This window comes from Pteropus alecto, unplaced genomic scaffold (assembly GCF_000325575.1).
Source record: "Pteropus alecto unplaced genomic scaffold, ASM32557v1 scaffold72, whole genome shotgun sequence".
NCBI classification, from domain to species: domain Eukaryota; kingdom Metazoa; phylum Chordata; class Mammalia; order Chiroptera; family Pteropodidae; genus Pteropus; species Pteropus alecto.
Window position 1 is genome coordinate 19843852 of NW_006436811.1, and position 19846 is coordinate 19863697.

Here is a 19846-nt window from a genome sequence, read left to right on the forward strand (position 1 = left end):
ACAGTGGTGCTGTTAACTAAGGCACAGGCAAGACTCAGAAGGCACCATATTTACGTGTGGTGGGAGTTGGAAATTAAAAGTTCTAATTTGGACATATTAAGGTTGAAATGCCATTTAGAAATTAAAATGAAGTTTAAACTGCCTTGGGTGTACTTAGTTTAACACAACGGTAAATCATTTATTTATTTGTTTCCTTTAACACTTTTTGTCCTATCTTTTAGATTCTAAGCCTAATGAAGACAGAAACTTGTATGGCTTGTTCAGTTTTAGCTTTAAGGTCAGCACCAGCTACCAGCTGTTTAAAAATATTGGTTTGAATGAATGAACAAAGTAATAAGTGGCAAAAGAAACTTAGATTTGTATACATTGCAGATGCCATGGGTGATGTATAAATATAAGCTGAAAATATAGCACTTCCCATTTTGTGAGATGTTAAAAAGAGAAAATGAGGGCAGAAATTATGAGGTAAAGTGACATAAATGTTTTTGTTTTAGTAAAGGAGAGACTGATGTATAAGAGTATGAAATTAACCAAGAAAACAACCTACAGTCACCAATAAAGGAGGTTGATATTTTAGTTCTGTATAAAAACAGATTATATAAGTTAGTAAAAATTGCCTTATGTGACTTTTATATTTCTAGATTGTGTTTCTGGGTTTATTTTAAATATTATTAGAAGATTTGATTTAAAATCGTCACCCCACAATAATTCATGAAACAATCTACAATGAGTTATTTGACAATGATTTTATCTGTTATATAAGCACTTAATGGAGTATAAATTCTTGCTAAAATCATAAACTGATATTCAGAACATAAATGGTTATAAAAATGATATTAGAAATAAACGTGAAGTACCACGATAGCCAAATTAATGGGGAGGGAAATGAAGGAGGAGAAAAGTTGAGAAAGCATTTTTCCATGTAGTGCTTGTCCTAGGAGACCAGATTAATCACCAGTATGTTAATTCTTGACGGTACAGATTAATATCCCACTCACTATTTATTTGTACAGATGACCAATTTCTGAAGAATGATATTATAAATCATACTGCATAACATTTAAAAATATGTCATTAAATTAATATTTCAGAGAACATTTGTTACACATTTTACTTTATGAAAAATTGAAGAAATATGCAAATATCATAGAAATGAATTCAGTATAAACACTTCCAGATTGGAAAAATAGGTAATTGTTGCTTTTATTTAAATATGCATATTTTCAGAGTGGTTATATGGTCTTCTGATAATTAAAGGAATTATTAAATGTGACCCTATTAAAATTATTGGAAGACATTTTTGTTTAATATAAAGCAGATGAAATATAACACTTTATAATGTATATGAGATAAATACTGGTTGAGAAATTACTCTTAAAATTATCTGCCTATCTGGTTGTCTATAATTTCATTCAGGGGGATACATAGTCTCAGGCATAAACTAACTCTAAAGTAGCAGAGTAGTAATGAATTATCTGTTGTAGTAACATAATCTGTGGCTTGAGAATTGTAATGCACAAAAATGTAAATTTACTCTGAAAATTCCCTTCGACCCAGATATACATTGTAAAACCATGTGATTATCCATGGTTGATATAATTTAACCTTTCATCTATTTCATTGCTCTGTTTGAGGATATCTGTAGTCTTAGATTGTAGTAGACACTTCAAATTTTATGACTTAAGATGTTCATATATCAAAAATAATAAAAAATATGAAAAGGTTCATAAAATGTCTATTCATGTCATGCTGGTTAGGTTATTATAACAGTCATTTCATGATTTTTATGTTTTGAAATCAACTTTATCTTTAAAGCAATAAAAGCTCTATAAATATTGTTTCTCCCATTGCAAAAAGATTAATCTTCACTGATTTTGCGATTTGTCAAACTTAATTTTAAATCAATATGATCTAATTTTATCTCCACCAACTTTAAATTTAAATTCTTGATTTAAATAGCAATAATTATATGTATAATAAAATGTTTCAAAAGGGAATGTGGGCTAGAAAAAGTTGAAAAATATTTCTAGTCATAGGTGTTTTATTATTAAAATTTCACAGAATATTAAAGTTGAAAATTAAAGTAGATGCAGATAAACTTCATGCATTCCAATTTCACTTTTTACTTTATGAGATAATACATAAATTGATTTTCTCATAAAGCTGGGAGAAATTATGATTTTATTCAGTCAGCAATTATATTGAGGTTTTTATTCAGTCTTACACTCACGTATTAAAAGGAAAGTTGGAAGTTTTCTGCCTTGATAGACTTGATCTTACATTACTGAAAAGCTTATTGAAATTCTCAGTGAAAAACAATGAAAAGATAATTTTTTTGTAGTCTAGTCCTTAAATTTTTTAAACAAGCCTAACAAATGTTTATTTTCAAGACATATTTTGATTTTTAGCATATGAATAGAAAGCTATTACTTACATAGCTTGGATGAAGGGTATTTTTTGTTAAAACTTTGTAATGAAAGCAGCTGTATAGTGTCTCTTAATACTTAAGTAGATGTGATGAATTATTCAGTGCCTAACCTACCTTGGATTTATAATCTCTGATTTTCTATGTGGTTTGTTCTTTTCATAGCAGCAAAATATTTTGTTCATTTGACAATTCTTTTGAGAAATTTAAATTCGTGTTAAAATCAAAATATTAATTTCATGAAATTGAAGCACTCCGTGGTAAACATAGAGAGCAAAGTGAGTTTTGCAAATTCATAATTACTGTAACAACTAATATTAGTAAATTCAATTTCTGATTTTACCAACTTTCTATAAAAGTATTAACAAAATAATTCATTGGATTGGCTTCTAGATTCTTTAGTTTTTGACACGTGGTTATATATTAAAATTTTATAAATCTATTAAGCTCAAAAATTCACAAAAGTCCATTTATTCCTATACATTAAAAAACAAGTAGAACAATTGTTTGCAGTTTTTCTCATTGTTTGGATTTAAGGAATGTTTATGATCACAAATATACATTTAAAAATACATATCTAACATATGTTTAGGTAATTCAGTTAACTAGGATATATCAGTGTCAGATTTAGTAAAGATTGAAAGGAAAAAATAAAATATTGTGATGAGTTAATTGAATATTGAAAAAAGTTTGGCAGGATGACTTCATTTTTAAAAGCCATTTTGTGTTTAGATATTCAGGAAATAATCAGTGTTGATATTTGAGAATTTAGACTTCATTCAAAAGGTGGTAAAATCAATATATAATTAGGAAAACTAAAATTTTAATGAATACAATGTTAGGAAAAGATTTAAAATTTTACTGTAATACATTTCCTAAAATTTTTAAATCAGATTTTTAGTTATTTTGTTTAAAAAAAGAACACTAAAGCTGAGTAAAACTCGTCTGAAATATAATAAAATGAAAATTATAGGCTTTTTTCAAAAAGTTATTTTTTAATTAAAAACTCAAATAATATTTCAATTAGTTTGTTTTCAATAGTGTAAAGCAGGCTTACAAAAGAAATAATGATATTGGAAGTGCTATATTCATATTTATTTGAAATATTTAATATTCCTAAATATTAAATACATTCTCTTAAATAGTGTTTTTACAAAATAATTTGTAAACCTGTAAGATATAGCAGCTGTAAAGATAAATTTCAAATATTCCTGAATAAGTTATAAATTAATGGGACTAGAATTTATAAAGAAACATTTTGTTTTATTTTTAAAAAGTTATGTGTTTGAGCATCATTTAGAGTTGGGAGAAGTCAGATGTTATGTTTATATTGCCTGGGGTGGCAGTGAACCTTTATTGCACTGAGAAACATGGCAGGTATCAGTCACACACATCAATAGCATGCACCTTAGAAAACCTGGTGGAAAGCATGTAAGACTGCCTGTGACATATAAAAATCTTTGAACATATCCCAAATTTATCTTACAAAAATTTAATCATTGTTGGTAAATTATAATAATTTGTAACTTACCTCACAGTTCATAGCTAAACAGAGGTCGCTGAGAAAAATGAGCCTGTGTTTAGCAGTTTTATTTTAGTGCCATCCACAAAGATTTAATTTGCTTTTCACACACACTCTTGTGGATCTGTGAAAGCAGAGTGTAGTGGCGGAGACTGCATCTGTGGGGTCAGCCTGTCATGGTGGAATGCTTGTTGAACCACTCTATAAAAGCAGAGAGAACATTTTATAAACATCAGCAATTGCAGTGTTTCCAAAACTGACCAACTCAATAGAATCACTTTCTCTTGAACAGCGTGTTAAATATAGACTCCTGGACCAAGACAGACCTGAGTTAAAATCCATAGTTCAGAGACCTGGCAAGTGGTGTTTTCCCCACACAGCCCAGATGATCAGAGCAGTTGGGGAAACCTGGTGTTCATTTTGTCTTGCTTGGCAGAACAGCTAATTTCAGTTGAAGCCTTCCGTTACTGTCCTATTTTCATTCTTTCACATTTTTATTGAGTTATGGTATGTAGCTTATACTCTAGGGGGCATTGAAGATGCATAGTTAGCACATGAATCCTGCCTAGTTAACAATCTCTAGAGTTCGTAGTACTGGGTTGGAACAGAGTTGTAATAGCCTTTAAAAGCTGTTGCTTTTGATTGCAAGGTAGACGCACTCTTAGTTCTAGCTGCTGTAACAGAATACCATCGACTGAGTGGTTTATAAACAACAGAAATTTATTTTTTATAGTTCTGGAGGTTGGGAAGTCCAAGATCAAGGTGCCAGTAGATCCATTACATGGTGAGAACTGGCATTCTGGTTTATAGACAGCCATCTTCTCTGTCCTCACCTGGCAGAAGGGGCCAGGGAGCTCTCTGGGGCTTTTTTTTAATAAGGGCATCAATCCCATTCATGAGGTCTCTACCCTTAACACCAAATCACCTCCCAATGGCCTCACTTCAAAGTATCATCACATTGAAGGTTAGCTTTCGACAAATGAATTTTAAGAGAGACGCAAAACATGCACTATAGCAGGCGCCTTGATACATCACACTAAAGCCTGGAACTTAACAGGTATCACTCTTAACAGAATCAGAATACATGGTATTGTGTTTTATCTGCCTGTGCTTTTCATGAAAGTGGATTGTTTGTTTGTTTGTTTTAAGATGCTATGGCATATTCATGACACAGTTCCACTCATTAGTAGCTCTCCCTGCACCTCTGCTTTTTACTATTTCATTTTATTTTACCGTTATTTCATCTCTTTTTATAATATATCCAGTGGTTTGGTTACTGAATTTTTGTGTGGCCTTTTACAACCTAATTAAAAATAACTATGAGATTGGGTTAATGGGGAATAATTATTTTTGTGTACTTTATAATTATATATTGATATAGTTCAGTATCATATTTAGGCTAATTATAAAATGTAATCACTAGTGTAATCAATATCCAATGTAATGTAATCAATATCCAAGGTGATTGACTACTGCCTCAAGCTATCATTTTAAAATTCAACTTTTACTTGCCGATGACTACAACTTCCCTTAATTTGTGGATATATTATTCTCTGATTTGGTAGCAACAGTTACTTAAGTAAGAAAATAAAATGTCCCACAGTAAAGTCTTTGAAGATAAAGATAATAAAAATAACAGAAGATAGTTGAGAAAGTGGTCACACAATTGTTTTCAGCAATTAATACTGTTCATGACTCTCCCACTGTAAACTAGTTTTGACTTAGGGGTAATTTAATCATTAAATGTTTTTTTCTCTTTAATTTCAATATATTAAGAAGTCTGAGGATTGTCAGGCTTCCCTTTGGAAATTTCTTTGCGGTAGCTAGTACATAATCTACTAGTTTCCATTCTGGAAAAAAAAATTGAAAAACTATAAAAGAATTCAGTAGGTGTTGAATCAAGTATTTAATATCACCATCTTTTATAAATAAAGCGCTCATGATTAGAAGTTATTTTCTCAGTGACACTTTTTCCCTATCATTAGTGTGTTATGAATGACTATGGGATAAAATAAGAAATTAGTATATATGTAAATTCTTTTTGATTTCTATACTTTTTAAAGGTATTTGATTCTAAGAAATACATCTCTTCTAAAACAAGTGTGCTGTGCGTAATGCCCGCTGTTGACCAGGCATTATCTTTCGAAAGCTAAATTGGGTTTAGTAGGCTGAGCGTTCCCATTTAAATCTGTAGGTTAGTTTCAATGCATTAAGCTCATTTACTGTCTGGAGCAGATGGATGAACAGTTATAACATGAATACTAAGCCCTTTCATCCTTTACCTCTGCTTTTGTTCCAGAAACCCTTGAAACTCTCATCAGACAAGCAGAAAACTATACCAGCATCCTATTTTGCAACACCTACAGGAACATGGCCTTAGAGGCTGCTGCTACAGTTCAGGAGTTCTTCACTGATGTAGGGCTCTATCTATTTGGTGCGGATGTTAATCCTGAAGAATTTGTGAACAGATTCTTTGACAGTCTTTTTCCTCTAGTCTACAATTATCTCATTAACCCTGGTATAACTGACAGTTCTTTGGAATACTCGGAGTGCATCCGGATGGCTCGCCGGGACATTAGTCCATTTGGTAATATCCCCAAAAGAGTAATGGGGCAGATGGGGAGGTCGCTGCTGCCCAGCCGCACGTTGCTACAGGCACTGAATCTGGGTATTGAAGTCATCAATACCACAGACCATCTGCACGTCTCCAAAGAGTGCGGCAGAGCTCTCCTGAGGATGCAGTACTGTCCTCACTGCCAGGGCCTGATGCTCAGCAAGCCCTGTATGGGGTACTGCCTCAACGTCATGAGAGGCTGCTTGGCATACATGGCAGAGCTCAATCCACACTGGCATGCATACATTCGGTCATTGGAAGAGCTGTCGGATGCCATGCATGGGACATATGACATTGAACACGTGCTCCTGAACTTCCACCTGCTTGTTAATGATGCTGTGATGCAGGCTCACCTCAATGGACAAAAGTTATCAGAACAGGTAAGCAGCCACTCCACATTTTCTGTCTGATTTTTTAGAATTCAGGGATTAGCTATATTCATAAAGTTTGTTGACTATAAGCTCATGATTATGTACTTTACAATTATAGCAGTTTTACAAGTTAATATTTTAGGAAGTAGTAGGAGAATACATGGTTCATCATATTCAATTCAAAGTCTATTTTTATATCTTATATCAAAATTTTCCTTAGCTAAAATATCACTTTCTCCACTATGTAGAAGCTTTCTCATAAGACTACTTTAGTGAGGTAGAGGAGGCTCAGGTTTCAAATCAGGACTGGCATGGATTTGAATTTGCTGTTTGCCTATAGGTTACAAATCCCTTAGATTCTTTGAGCCTCAATTTTCTTAGTGGTAAAAGAGAATAGTAATACATAACTTTTGGATTATTATTTTTTGGGAAAATGAATGCAGGCTACCCAGTATGGTGCCTGGTACTCAGAAAATGGATAATTATTGTTAACATTTCAAAGATATTCAGCATTAAAATAGAAAATGCCATTTATATGTTATCTTTAAATGAAGACTCGATACTTGATAGCTTAGTGTTCAGAAATGTTTCTTCAGAGATGCTCCCGAATCTGTTACAGCGATGGTGTGATAATTTTTCAAAATGTATGTAAAACATAATATCACGGTGTTTTCTTTCAAGAAGACTTTAAGAAACAAAATTATCTATTCAGAGGACATGAGAATTTTCTATTTCTTTCTCCTTTCTTAAATATTCACAGGCTCCCATAGTGATAGTTTTCATATCCCATTCACAGAAGCAGGACATGCTGCTGATATTCATCCTAAATCTTTTCTCCTGAAATAAAATGATACTCCTCTCCTTACCCTGGAACTGATTTACTGAATTAATAAACATTCTCATTAGTAGTTTTATAAGACAGTTCTTTTAATTAAATTCCCATAGAAATCGGACCCTGAAGATCTTTATGTCCAACCACCTCTTCCCTTTTCTTCCTAACTTTCAGGGTCTTTGCAGCTCTCGTGTGAGCCTGAGTAGTACCTTTATACAAGTTAGGAATAACGCCCCCGTTGGGTGGATGCCACCTCATGATATGGCTTGGTGGATAGAGGGCGAGCTGGATTTCAACTCCCACTCCCCTTTTCATTCAGCTGGGTATCCTTATAGGTACTAACCATATGTAGTGGTCCTGTCTTTTTGCAATCTCTCATCTCTTTACAGAAATCAGACATGCGCCAGAACTTTTGGAAGGGATGTAATAAAACAACTCAAAATGAGATATAAAAGACTTTTAAGGTTTAAAATATTTTATAGTTATGAGGAATAAACACTTAGATCCAGGAAACAAAATGTTGATATTATGATATTGAGTATCTCCAAAAGAGAAAATAGGCACAAAAAATCTGAAACCAAGTTCAGATTTAATATTAATTTGGGGCATGCCATTTAATCTTTCAGGGCCAGAATTTTCTAATATATATAATACCGAATAGATTTTTAAGATTCTTTTTGTTATGTATTTTGGAAATCTGAATGGCCTTTCTGTATCTTTAAAATGTATCACATAGGAAATTATCTATTTTTTTCTATTTCAAAGATTAACAAAGGTACATGGTTAGATAGTCATGTTCTCAAGTCTTGAGTTTGCTATGCATTGGTCATATGGCCTGGGCAAGCTACTAAAACCTTTTGCATCTGTTTTGTCCTGTGTAAAGAAGGGAGTAGTTTAAATGGAATGGTGTTGGTAAGGCTCTACATTTGTAAGCTCTTGCTACCTGAGAACCTTGCTTTTTTCTTTTCCTGTTCTTGGCCATCCCTGAGCAAACCTCAGTGAAGCAGGTTACTGCAGTATCTCACAGGGTTAGAATTATCATTGTGCTTGTGTTTTATAAATAAGAGTTAAACAAAACTTTTGTCGTATGAAACTTCATGGTGGATTTTCAAAGAGCATTGTTCTCTTTTAAGCCAATAGGTGGATTTCGTATCATAAATAGTCCTATGACTATCTTGAGTAACATTAGTCATTACTAAAAAATTGTAGATTCTTTTATAAATGAAACAGCAGATTCTCTTTTTGACTTACAGTGACAAAAGGAAGTGAAACTAACTTTAAAGTCCTTGAAAATTTGTCTCATTAATATTTATTTCTGCCAATTTCAAAGTGATTTATAAGCTGTTTATCAAGGTTTGATAACCAGTTCACACATCAATGAATTTAACAAATTCAAAATAAATTACTGGAGAGCCAGCAAATAATGACTTTCTTATAGTCCCAAAATAATCTCTGAGGTTTAGTAATTCCAAGTCTAATCTCTGTAAATACATATTTCCACTTTAAGAAATTCATAGAGGTACTTGATGTATAATATTTTGGTTGGATGAATTTTGACTGGAAAAAAATGTTCTCAATTTTCTGAGAAAATTATAAGTATTTTCTTTTTGGTAAACCATAAGAGAAACACATGCCTGATGATCTCTGAATCTTTCATCTTTTGGAAATTTGCCCCCTGCACATGGGAAGCTCCAATTTGGCCCTTCGATAATCTCTTCTGAGGTGAAATGATTGGCAGTAGTAATGGCCAATGAAGACCCATATACCTCATTAGGTATGTCTAAATTTTTTGTAGGAACACATTAGATAACAAGCTTGCAAATTTTTTAATATATATTTCATAAAACTTTGAAAACGTTACACAATTTGTGATTCTTTCTGAGAAATATTGTGATATGGATTACTTGAGAATAATTACTGATACCATAATTCTTTGTTTTTCTACCATATTTCCTAAGAGAGTGGAATCGGAATTTTTTACATGTCTTGTGAAGGTCTGAAGGCTTATAAAGATGTCTCAGAACAGTAGTCCATCAAGTTTGTGGACATCTACAGTTGTTAGATAAGTCATCCTTACAGTGAATGAATATCTGCATCCGAAGCTCCCTTGGGCGTACTCTAGAATGTAATTCTTTGGAGACAGAGAATAAGTCTTAGTCATCTAAAACTTCAGATATTTGAAACTTATTATTCTGCCTTTTGGCCTGACATCTTTTTAGGCTATCCATTCTCATTTTAGTGAATTCTTCTGTATACTGTTTTCTTTTGAAGAACACTACTTTAACCACACAGCTCTGTCTTGCTCTCCTGGAGGCCTTACTGAGTCAGGATGGAGTTGGCTAGATCTGAGGGACTATTGGGATTGACAGCTGGTGGACACTGGGCATGTATCTTTCCATTCTCTTCACCATCACAGCCAGATGTTCCTCCTTCCTCAATCTGGTGTCTGTATGATTCCTAGATGTGGTCTCAGACCTCTGCCAAATGTACTTTTTTTAAAAAAAAAAATAAAGAATGAAAGGATACTTTTCAGAAATGTGAAGATTTTCCTCAATTAATTTTTGTGCCATGTATGCATTTGCTTTGATAATTTATCAAGGTTTCTTGAGCCAACAGATCTCTCATCCTAATAACATGAGCTTTTTGTCTCCTAGGAGTGAGAAGGTTTTAATAATACCCAGTGATTCTTTTAATTCTTCTAAAAAATAATTTTGCTTGCATTTTATAAATGTATAACTGTTCGTATGTGTCACTGATATTTTCAGTTGGTTTGGAATGATTATCCTCCACCTTAATTGGGGTAAATTCTCTCTAAATTGGATACTGCATAAAAATTTGTTTCTTTTTCTTGACGAAGTTCAGAAAGGACTTGGTATTTCTGTTGGCATTTTTGCCTCTCCCTTTCTACCTGGGTGTTTTCTGAATGCAACAATGCTTTCTTGGTTGGAGATTTTTCAAATGATTTTTAAGGGCGCTGATAATTTTATCTCTACAGTTAATTTTGGTACATCTGTTGTCTTTTTTTCTTCTAGAGTTTGTTAACTGGTATTTAACTCAGTCGTATAAATCAACAATCCTTTGGGTTCATCAATTAAAAGGTCTCTATTTTCTGATGCCTTTGATATATCCAATTCTATGTCCTACAGTCCATGTTGTCTTTCCCAGGAATAGCAGCTGAGTGGCTCATCTCTAGCAAGTGCCCACCTAACAGGCTTGATATGACTTTGCTGTTAAGACCTCACTCCCTAGGCAGGTTTTCTGATTTTTCTCTCTTTAGTAAATTTGCCCTCTCTTTCCTTCCGTTTTTGAGATCCTTATGAAAGCAGCTTTATGCTTCTCTGAAGACTGGAATTTTCCTCTAAAGCCTTTGTCATTGTTGTTGGAAGCTGTTCTCCATGGTTTTTGAAGGCTGTCTTAATTGCAGCTACTTGATGTTGAATTTGTTTGCATGTATCTCCTATAGAGTTAATCTTGCTTATACTGTCAGCCATCAGCTGAATTGTATACATTTAGGATTTTCTCATGCTTTTTGTAAGTATCTAGTTTAAGCCCAAATGAAGAGCTGTAGCTTTCCAGATCTTTATTCATGGTTTTCACATTTACTGTGTCCTATAGTAAGTTCTCAAGTTTGACTTCCAGTATGGTTAATTTAAGTTCTCCAAACTCTCTTACAAATTGGCAAAACTTCTCAACAATGTGTTTGTTTTCCCTCTAGAGGGACAGACACTCCAGTGGCCGGCTCCTGCACAGTAATAGAAGGCCTTCAATACAGAAATTTGAACTCTGATTACAAAAACCACATCCAAAAACCACAGCATTCCTTGGGGAGTTAGGCCTGGGCTAAGCTCCCCTGGCACAGACTCCATTGTGGAGCAGGGAGCCTCTAGGATCTGCATTACACAGAGCATCACAGCATCAGTGGACCCTTCATAGACCCAAAGATGCCAATGGCTCACCTCAGGTTGCCATGACTCTGTGACCACAATAGACTGCACAGCCCCACTTTGAGTATGTCTTTCCACATCTGTAAGTGTTCTTGTGTGGGAAGCTCCACAGTGGAGAGTTCAAGCTTTACTAGCCACTGATCCTCTGTTTCTTCAATAAGCTTTTCATTTTGTGGCCTTGGAGACCTAATCCAACTCATGATGATCAAAGAAGACACTGACTCTCAGTGTCTCCCTTGGTTTGTGTCTGGCTGTCCTTGAATGTGTGTGGGGAAGGTTGTGAGAGGCATTATGATAGGTGTTGGGTGGGGTTTCGACTCCTCTATTTTCACATTTAACAACTAAAGACGAAATAATAGGAATTTGCAGTCTTCACATTTCAAGAATGTTCTGTCTAGCCATATGATCTTTGCTCCATTGCCATTTTTCTCCCTGACTGTGCCCACAGGGCCTGCGTGGACCAGAAAGGCGGGTGGCTGAGATCTAAGTCTTCATCAGCTATCTTTTGAAACAGGTAGAACTTCCCATTTTTTTAAACACGAGGCTTGTTTGTTCCTTATTCGATTTTCAGCCACTTTCTGTGTTTGTTCAGAGACTGGAAAAAGCACATGAAGCACTGCTGTACTTAGTGCTGCAATTGTTGCAAAATTACCCAAGGGAAATGTAAATAGTGAAAAACTAGAAGCCTAGGAAAGGTGCATGGTAGGATATGAGAGAGTCAGTGCTGTTATGTACTAAACACTTCAACCATCTTTGAGCTGTACAGTGTGGACAGTCTGATTTGAAGAATATCCTACCTCATTTCATCAACCAGCGGTAGATATTTTATGCGAGATATTGTCAAGGAACTGTGCATTCCAAGGTGACCTTCAGGTTTTGATCTAGGGACTAGAAACTTCTGTTCTCTAACTGGGTTGAGAAGGATTCTAACAATGATCTACTATATTGCCAAATGCAATGTAGTTATAACTTAACTTCCCTCAATAAAATAGTAAGTATTGAAAAAATTATCCAAAAAATGAAAAGAAGGAAAAATATTATTCCATACTCTTTCACTGATTTAATAGAGCAAGCCACTTCAGTCATCTCTAAGTATATGTGATGTTTTTAAAAACTTACTACTTTACTCACTATAAGGGCTCACTACTATGCTCTGTAAGGCTAGATGTTAATTCACAGAACATTTATATAAATAATTTTTGTGCCATTGAATTATTATTTTTGTCTGAGAAAACCACAAAGTTACTGTTTTATTTACCTGAAAAATATTAATCTTATCTTTTACATCTAACAGAATATCATTCCAGTGTTTCTTCTTTCACTGACTATAATGCTAATTTCTGGTATTCACCTTTCAGGTAGCTTTACTGTGCTGCTTATTTCCTTATTAAAGAATTGAAAAATCATTCACAACTACTCATTATATATTTTAGAGTCATATTTTTTATTTTGTTTTTGAAAATTATACTTGGGCCTAAAACAATGAGGAAAAAAAAGGCATTAGAAGAATTATTGCTTTTAATGGATGGGATTTTTTTTGGGGGGGTGGGATGGGAAGTGACAGAAATTCAAATTCATTTGAATTCTCTTAAGGAGAGGAGTGAATATTAGACCATATAACTAAAACGTCAAATGGTACAGATAACTGAAGGTCTGACTTGATCTAGTTCTTCATAAAATGTTATCAGGATTCTTCTGTACTTCTCAGTGAAGATTTTGTCTGTGTTGGTTATGTTTCTCAGGCAGGCTGTCCCCACTTGGTAATAAGGTAGTCCATTAAACCAACAGGCTCATCATCTTCCAGTTTAGCAAGAAAAAATAGGGCTCATTTTTCATTGATCAGAATCCCCTATGCTCTTGCTCATCGCTCTGGTTTTGAGTCTTCTCTTCTCTCTGAGCCTCTCTGACCTGCCACTCTTTGGTTATATTACCACCCTGGAGCCACAAGTGGGGTCAGCTACCCTAAATATATGAGACTTGGAGAAAGTATTCCCAGAGGATGAATACAGGACAACAACAAAAACAAAACAGAGAAAAACAAATGAAGAAGCATACTATATAATAAAGGATGCAATTCATAACGAATAGCTGTTAGGAATGAGTCAAATATCAACATACATGTAATAATAAATTAAGAGACAAAAATAGTAAAAATAAATATATAAGGGAACCCACAAGTTTGTATGCCCAATACCCAGTAAGACCAATCAGTAAAGCATTGATACAAATTAAAGATAAAACATAATAAAAATAGAAAATTGAAAAATGTTAGAACTATTATATAATTCAAAGAGCATAATGGAATTACTGGAAGCATTTTCTTTAAGACATTCCTGTCATGTATACACTCTCCAAGCTAATGTTTATGTGCAGGCACTAATTTATACAATTAGATAACACATCAATAAAAAATAACCTAATGAAAATGGGCAAAAGGTTTGAATAGACATTCTCAAAAAAAGGTATACAAATAGCCAATAAATGTATGAAAAGATGTTCTACATTAGTCATTAGAAAAGCTTTTCTACATCATTAGTCAGCAAATTAAAATGAGACAATGGGATACCACCGCACACCCTTTAGAATGGCTATAATATAAACAATAGACAATAACAAGTGTTGGTGAGGCTGTGGAGAAATTTGAACCCTCATACATTGCTGGATGGATTTACAATGATGTAGCCACTTTGCAAAACAATTTGACAGTTCCTCATAGTTAAATATAGACTATTATATGACCCAGAAATTCCAGGCCAACGTATATACTCAAGAGAATTTAATACAAAAACAAAAACCATATATATTCATGGCAAGTTTATTCATAATAGCCAAAAAAGTGGAAATGTTCGAAGTGTTTGTCAACTGATTGATAAATAAAATCGTTTTTAGTCATACAATGGAATACTATTTGGCAATAAAATAGAAATGAATTACTGATGCAAGCTACAATACGATTGGGCCTTTCAAACATTATGCTATGTGGAAAAAGTCACAAAAGACAACATATTATATGATTCTGTTCTTATGAAATGTCCAGAATAACAAATCCATTGAGACAGCAAGTACATTAGTGGTTACCAGGGATTGGGTGGCAGAGTGTATGGGGGAATTGCTGCTAATACATACAGGATCACTTTTGTGAGAGACACTGATAAAAATATTATGAAATTATGTAGTGTTGATGGTTGTACATTTCTGTCAACAGAGTACAGTTCACTGAACTGCACATTTTGAAAGGGTGAATTTGATGGGGCATGGATACTACAACAATAAAACTTATAAAAAGTTATATAGTTTTTAAAAATTGACTTATGCAAATGGAAATTCACCATTTTCCAGTGAATACTTTCCATTTATCACGTTGTTCTCTTTGTCATATGACTTTTGGGACTTTGGGAACTCAGAGGGACAATGTGTCTTTTCATTGTCATCAAAATGATACACTAATAATGTTTTTAGGGATATTTTATCATCAATGCTGCAAGATCCTTCAGAAAAAATATTTCCTTCCATATATTAAAGGTATTTTCTTCACAGATAGTAAATGTTCAGACCTTTAAAAACTGTTGTTTTCAAGAAATTTTGGGGTCAGATAAAAATGAACAGGAGGATAATCTCATTTGTTTATCCAAACATTCAGCAAATGTATATTGAGCGCTTTCAGTGGACCAGGCACTGCCAGACATTGGGTATAACCAAATGTACATGCAGCTGTCCTGTTGGAATTTACAGTAGATGAACTCTCTTTTCTAACTACTTCAATATCTTTAGCCTATTCACACAGAAGTCAGAATAATTTTTCCAAATTATAAAATAGATTATGCTTAAAATTCTTCAAGGGCTACCTGTTTACCTTTAAATAAAATCTAAAAGCCTTTATTAACCTTTAGAGCTTTGCACATCTGGCCTTTACTATTCACACCACTCTTAATAATTTTTGCTCTAGCCTTGCTGGAGTTCTGTTGATTCCTTTAGCATACAGTCCTTTCTCTTGACTCTTATTGGTTACATTTTTCTGGAAGCAGGCTGGCTCTTTCCAAACTATGCTCCCAAAACCTTTATCTAGTGAATTCTAATGCTGCTCTTCATTTTGGTTTTATCTTAGATACTACTAACTCAGGGAAGTGTTTCCTGTCCTCTGTAGAAAAGGTTAGCTAACTTTGTCATATATACTAGTAACACCATACCTTTTCCTTTACAGCATTTTGCATACTTGCAGCTTTTTAATTATCTGTTTATATATTATATTGAATTGTATGTGCCAGAGAGCAGAGACTGTTGTGTTTAACATGGTATCTCTAGACGCTTAAGTCTTGATGGATGTGAGTTCATTGGTGAATCAACAGTAAATCTGGCCTTTCTCCTGCATTGCTGGAACTATTGGAATTGTCTCCAAATTGATTTCTCTGCTCCACTTTTGCCTTATTTGTGTCTATAGAAAAAAAGCCAATTTCCTTGGCATGGTGTTGAAGGTCCTCTGTGTCATGATGCTGTTAGATCTCACTTATCAATCTCATTCCCCTTCAATGGACCCACCCTCTCTTGCATTCATGTTCCATATTAAAGTATATCACCCCTGTTCCCCTTCATCCCCTTGGAACTTGAATATTCTTCTACTATGTGTACTGCACCAACAAAACTGGAAGCTTATCCAGAGAATTTACTGGATTTTTTTCATATCTTTACACCCCCAGTGTAAAGATATTCAAGTGTCTGGCAACATTTATTGAACTGAAGTGACCTCCAAACTCCCCAGTAGAAACTTCTTGATTAATGCACTGAATTAATCTACGGCCATGCCACCCTGAGCAAGCCCGATGCCATCTGATCTCAGAAGCTAAGCAGGGTCAGTTCTGGTTAGTACTTGGATGGGAGACCACCTAGGAAGACCAGATGCTATAGGCGTAAAAAATAAAAAATAAGGGATTGTAAACTGACAAGGTCCTTGCAATCTGTGAGGTCGATCACGGGTTGCCTCGCCTAAAAAAAAAAAGAGGAATGCACTGAATTAGATTTAATTTCAGACATTTATAATTTTTCATCAAACCTTAAATTACATTTCATTATCACTCACAGCAAGACAATTGTGATAATCTGTGATTCTTTTAATGAATGCACAAAATGCTCCCATTCAAACTTTTATTCAGATAAATATTCTGGCCTTATTATTATTATATCTACACTTATCTTAGGCCCAGTCAAAAATCTCACTTATCAAATGAAGTTATTAGAAATAAAGGCAAAGCGAACATGCTAAACATGAAGAAAAAATTTTGGTAGAAGTGCATATAATTTACATAGTTTTGGGAGTAGTCCCGTATCATGCCTTCTACTTTCTAGTTTTCAGTCCAGGAAAGCAAACATCAGGCATTTGGGATTCTCCATTTCACTTACTAGTTTGGTACTAGGGCCACCAGGACTGATGCAGAGTGTCAATCTAGATGCCCTATAGATTCTACAGACCTGTTTCTGGTTCACAGAATCATTATGGTTCATCTAATGATGTTTTAAACACTGCTTTCTGCAGTTCACTAGTGTTCTTTTGGGTGTTAGTAGTAGACATTCTGTGACAAAATGTTGCATAATCTTAAGTTTGGGGAAAAACAACACATAATATCTGTCTCACAGAGAGTATTGCAGGTTATCCCCATGAATGTCAAAGGCTTTGATAAATCTCGGTGCTTTAAAATATTCATTAACTATATTAAGTAGAATATTTTCCAATATCTATTCAACCAAGATCTCATTTTTGCCTGGACATATTATGGATTTTGTGCTAAAAACACTTTGGAAAATGCTGCTCATAGATATATTTCGTGATTTATTTGGAGCTTTGTCTACAAGTAAATTACTTTTGGGGGAAGTTGTAGGCAGTATAGCCTGATATCTGGCTAGGTCCCTCCAAGTTTAGGGTTAGACTGTTGGCAGCTGTGACCTTCAGATAGATCCCCTCACATAACTAAAGGGTTAGTCAATGTAAAATTCACCATGGGCTCTGGGAATACAACCCAGAAACCAAATTCCTGTGGAAATTTCATGTGAATTTGATCGAATTGTGTTTTTCCCAGGTGTAGCAATGTGAAACAGAAGACTTAACATTCTCACTACCATCTAAAAGTGGTCTATGTCCATGGAGAGGAGAGCAGACATATTTGAAACAAGTATCTTTGCCTGTTGGTCATTATTCTGGCTTTACACTAACCATTATTATTCAATTCCTTATCTATATAAATTGAAAGTTATAATATTCATAAGGACCATTAGTATGAATTCTCTAGTTCAGAACATACACTAAAAGCAATGTAAAACTCCCAGTTTAAAAATATAAATTATTTGGAGAGGAGGAAACCAAAATGGCGTAGATGATAGAGGCTCTGTTCATCCCTCTGACGACCAAATCAAAGCTGCGATGGAAACAAAGAGCAAACAGCAATGAAAAATCGCCTGAGATCTAGATGAGCAAGCCATACAACTAGGAAGAAATCCAAGAAATCACCCTGTAATGGCAGAAGGTAGGACGAGGCAAGAATGTGAGGCTGCCTGGTCTTGAGCAGCTGAGTGAGACAGAGGTAGTGGCAGCAGCAGCAGTTGAAGCCTCTTAAAGGGGCCACATCCATCAGCGGATTTTCTGTGACGGACCTGCTTGCTCTGAGCACCAGTGCCATTTCAGCTGCATGCAGGGGGCACCAGGGACTTACAGGGGAACGTTGTCAAAGTGAGGGCCAAAACAAGACCCGCTTGGTACAGAAGTGCCGGCGGTATTGCTTGTTCCCTGTTGTGCCCTACCCTCTCCCAGTGTGCGTACACAGGACCACCATAACCGTGCTATCATCAAACTGGATAAAGAGGTCTTTCGGCCCAGAGGATTCCCTGCAACCCCGCCTCCCCCAACTCATAGCCCCTCCCAAGCCACATTCAGGTTTATCCTCAGTGAGTCAGGTGCTCCTTGCTGAACAGCACCTAGACTCACACTGGAGGTAGCTGGCCTCGGCTCCTGATGTGGTCTTTTGAGGCAACTATAATCACAGCATCTGTGGATTGCTTGTTGAATTTTAACAGGTGGCCCCAGAGGGGTATAGGCTTGGGCTAAGTTTGGCCTGCAGCTGAACCCTCTCAGGACTGTGCCACTGGACACCTACTTCACAAACCCACACTAATAAGACTGGGAGACTTAGGAGCTGTTCTTAGTTCATAGAAACAGACGCTGAAACGCAGCCCAAATGGGAAGACAAAGCAGCAGAAACCATATGAGAGAACAGAACGGAGATCCAGATATAATGGAGTCAAGTAATCTAACAGATGCAGAGTTCAAAACATTGATTATAAAGATGCTCAATGAACTTTTGGTTAAATTCAGTGAGAACTTCAACAAAGAGATAAAAAACATGGAAATGGAAATTTTAAAAGGGAGCTGGTCTGAAATGAACACATTATCTGAGATGAAAAGTATATTAAATGGAATAAACAAAGGAATAAAGAGAGTGAATTAAAACAAAGGATCAAATGCCCTATCTAGAGGATGGGAAAGCCAAGGACACTCCAACAGAATGGCAAGAGATAAGATGCTAAGACTAAAAAAATAATTTAAGGAGCATATGGGATACTATTAAGGGTTCAAATATCTGTCTGATCAGCGTAACTGAAGAAAATCAAGATGTTGAACAGCTGTTTGAAGAAATAATGATAGAAAACTTCCCAAACCTGGTGAAGGAAATGGACATAAAACCCCAGGAAGCTCAGAGAATTACAAAAATCAGGGATCCAAAAAGGCTCACACTAAGACACATCATAATTAAAATGCCAAAGGTTAAATACAAAGAAAAAATATTAAAAGCAGCAAGAGAAAAGCAGATAGTTACTTATAAGGGAACACTCATGAGACTGGCAGCTGATTTCTTAAAAGAAACTATGCAGGACAGAAGGGCTAGGATGAAAACCCAGGATCTACAACTGAGAATAATTTAGCTAGCAAAGCTATCAGTTAGAGTTGAAGGACAGATAAAGAGCTTCGCAGACAAAATAAGCTAAAGGAATTTATCACCACCAAGCCAGTATTATGGGAAATGTTGGAGGGACTTCTTTAAAAAGAAAAAACATGTATCGAAAATAGGAATAAAGAATGGTCACAACTGAATTCC

General features: G+C 34.9%; 1 protein-coding gene and 1 pseudogene across 1 annotated transcript in view; both read left to right on the forward strand.

Moving 5' to 3' along the window:
* Positions 1–19846, forward strand: part of GPC5 (glypican 5) — a 1125293-nt gene that overhangs the window by 198850 nt on the left and 906597 nt on the right. Inside the window, exon 3 of the mRNA XM_006913808.1 lies at positions 6247–6941. Coding sequence (XP_006913870.1) covers positions 6247–6941 — 695 coding nt within the window. The remainder of the gene's footprint in view (positions 1–6246; positions 6942–19846) is intronic.
* Positions 16495–16613, forward strand: LOC112481484 (annotated as a pseudogene).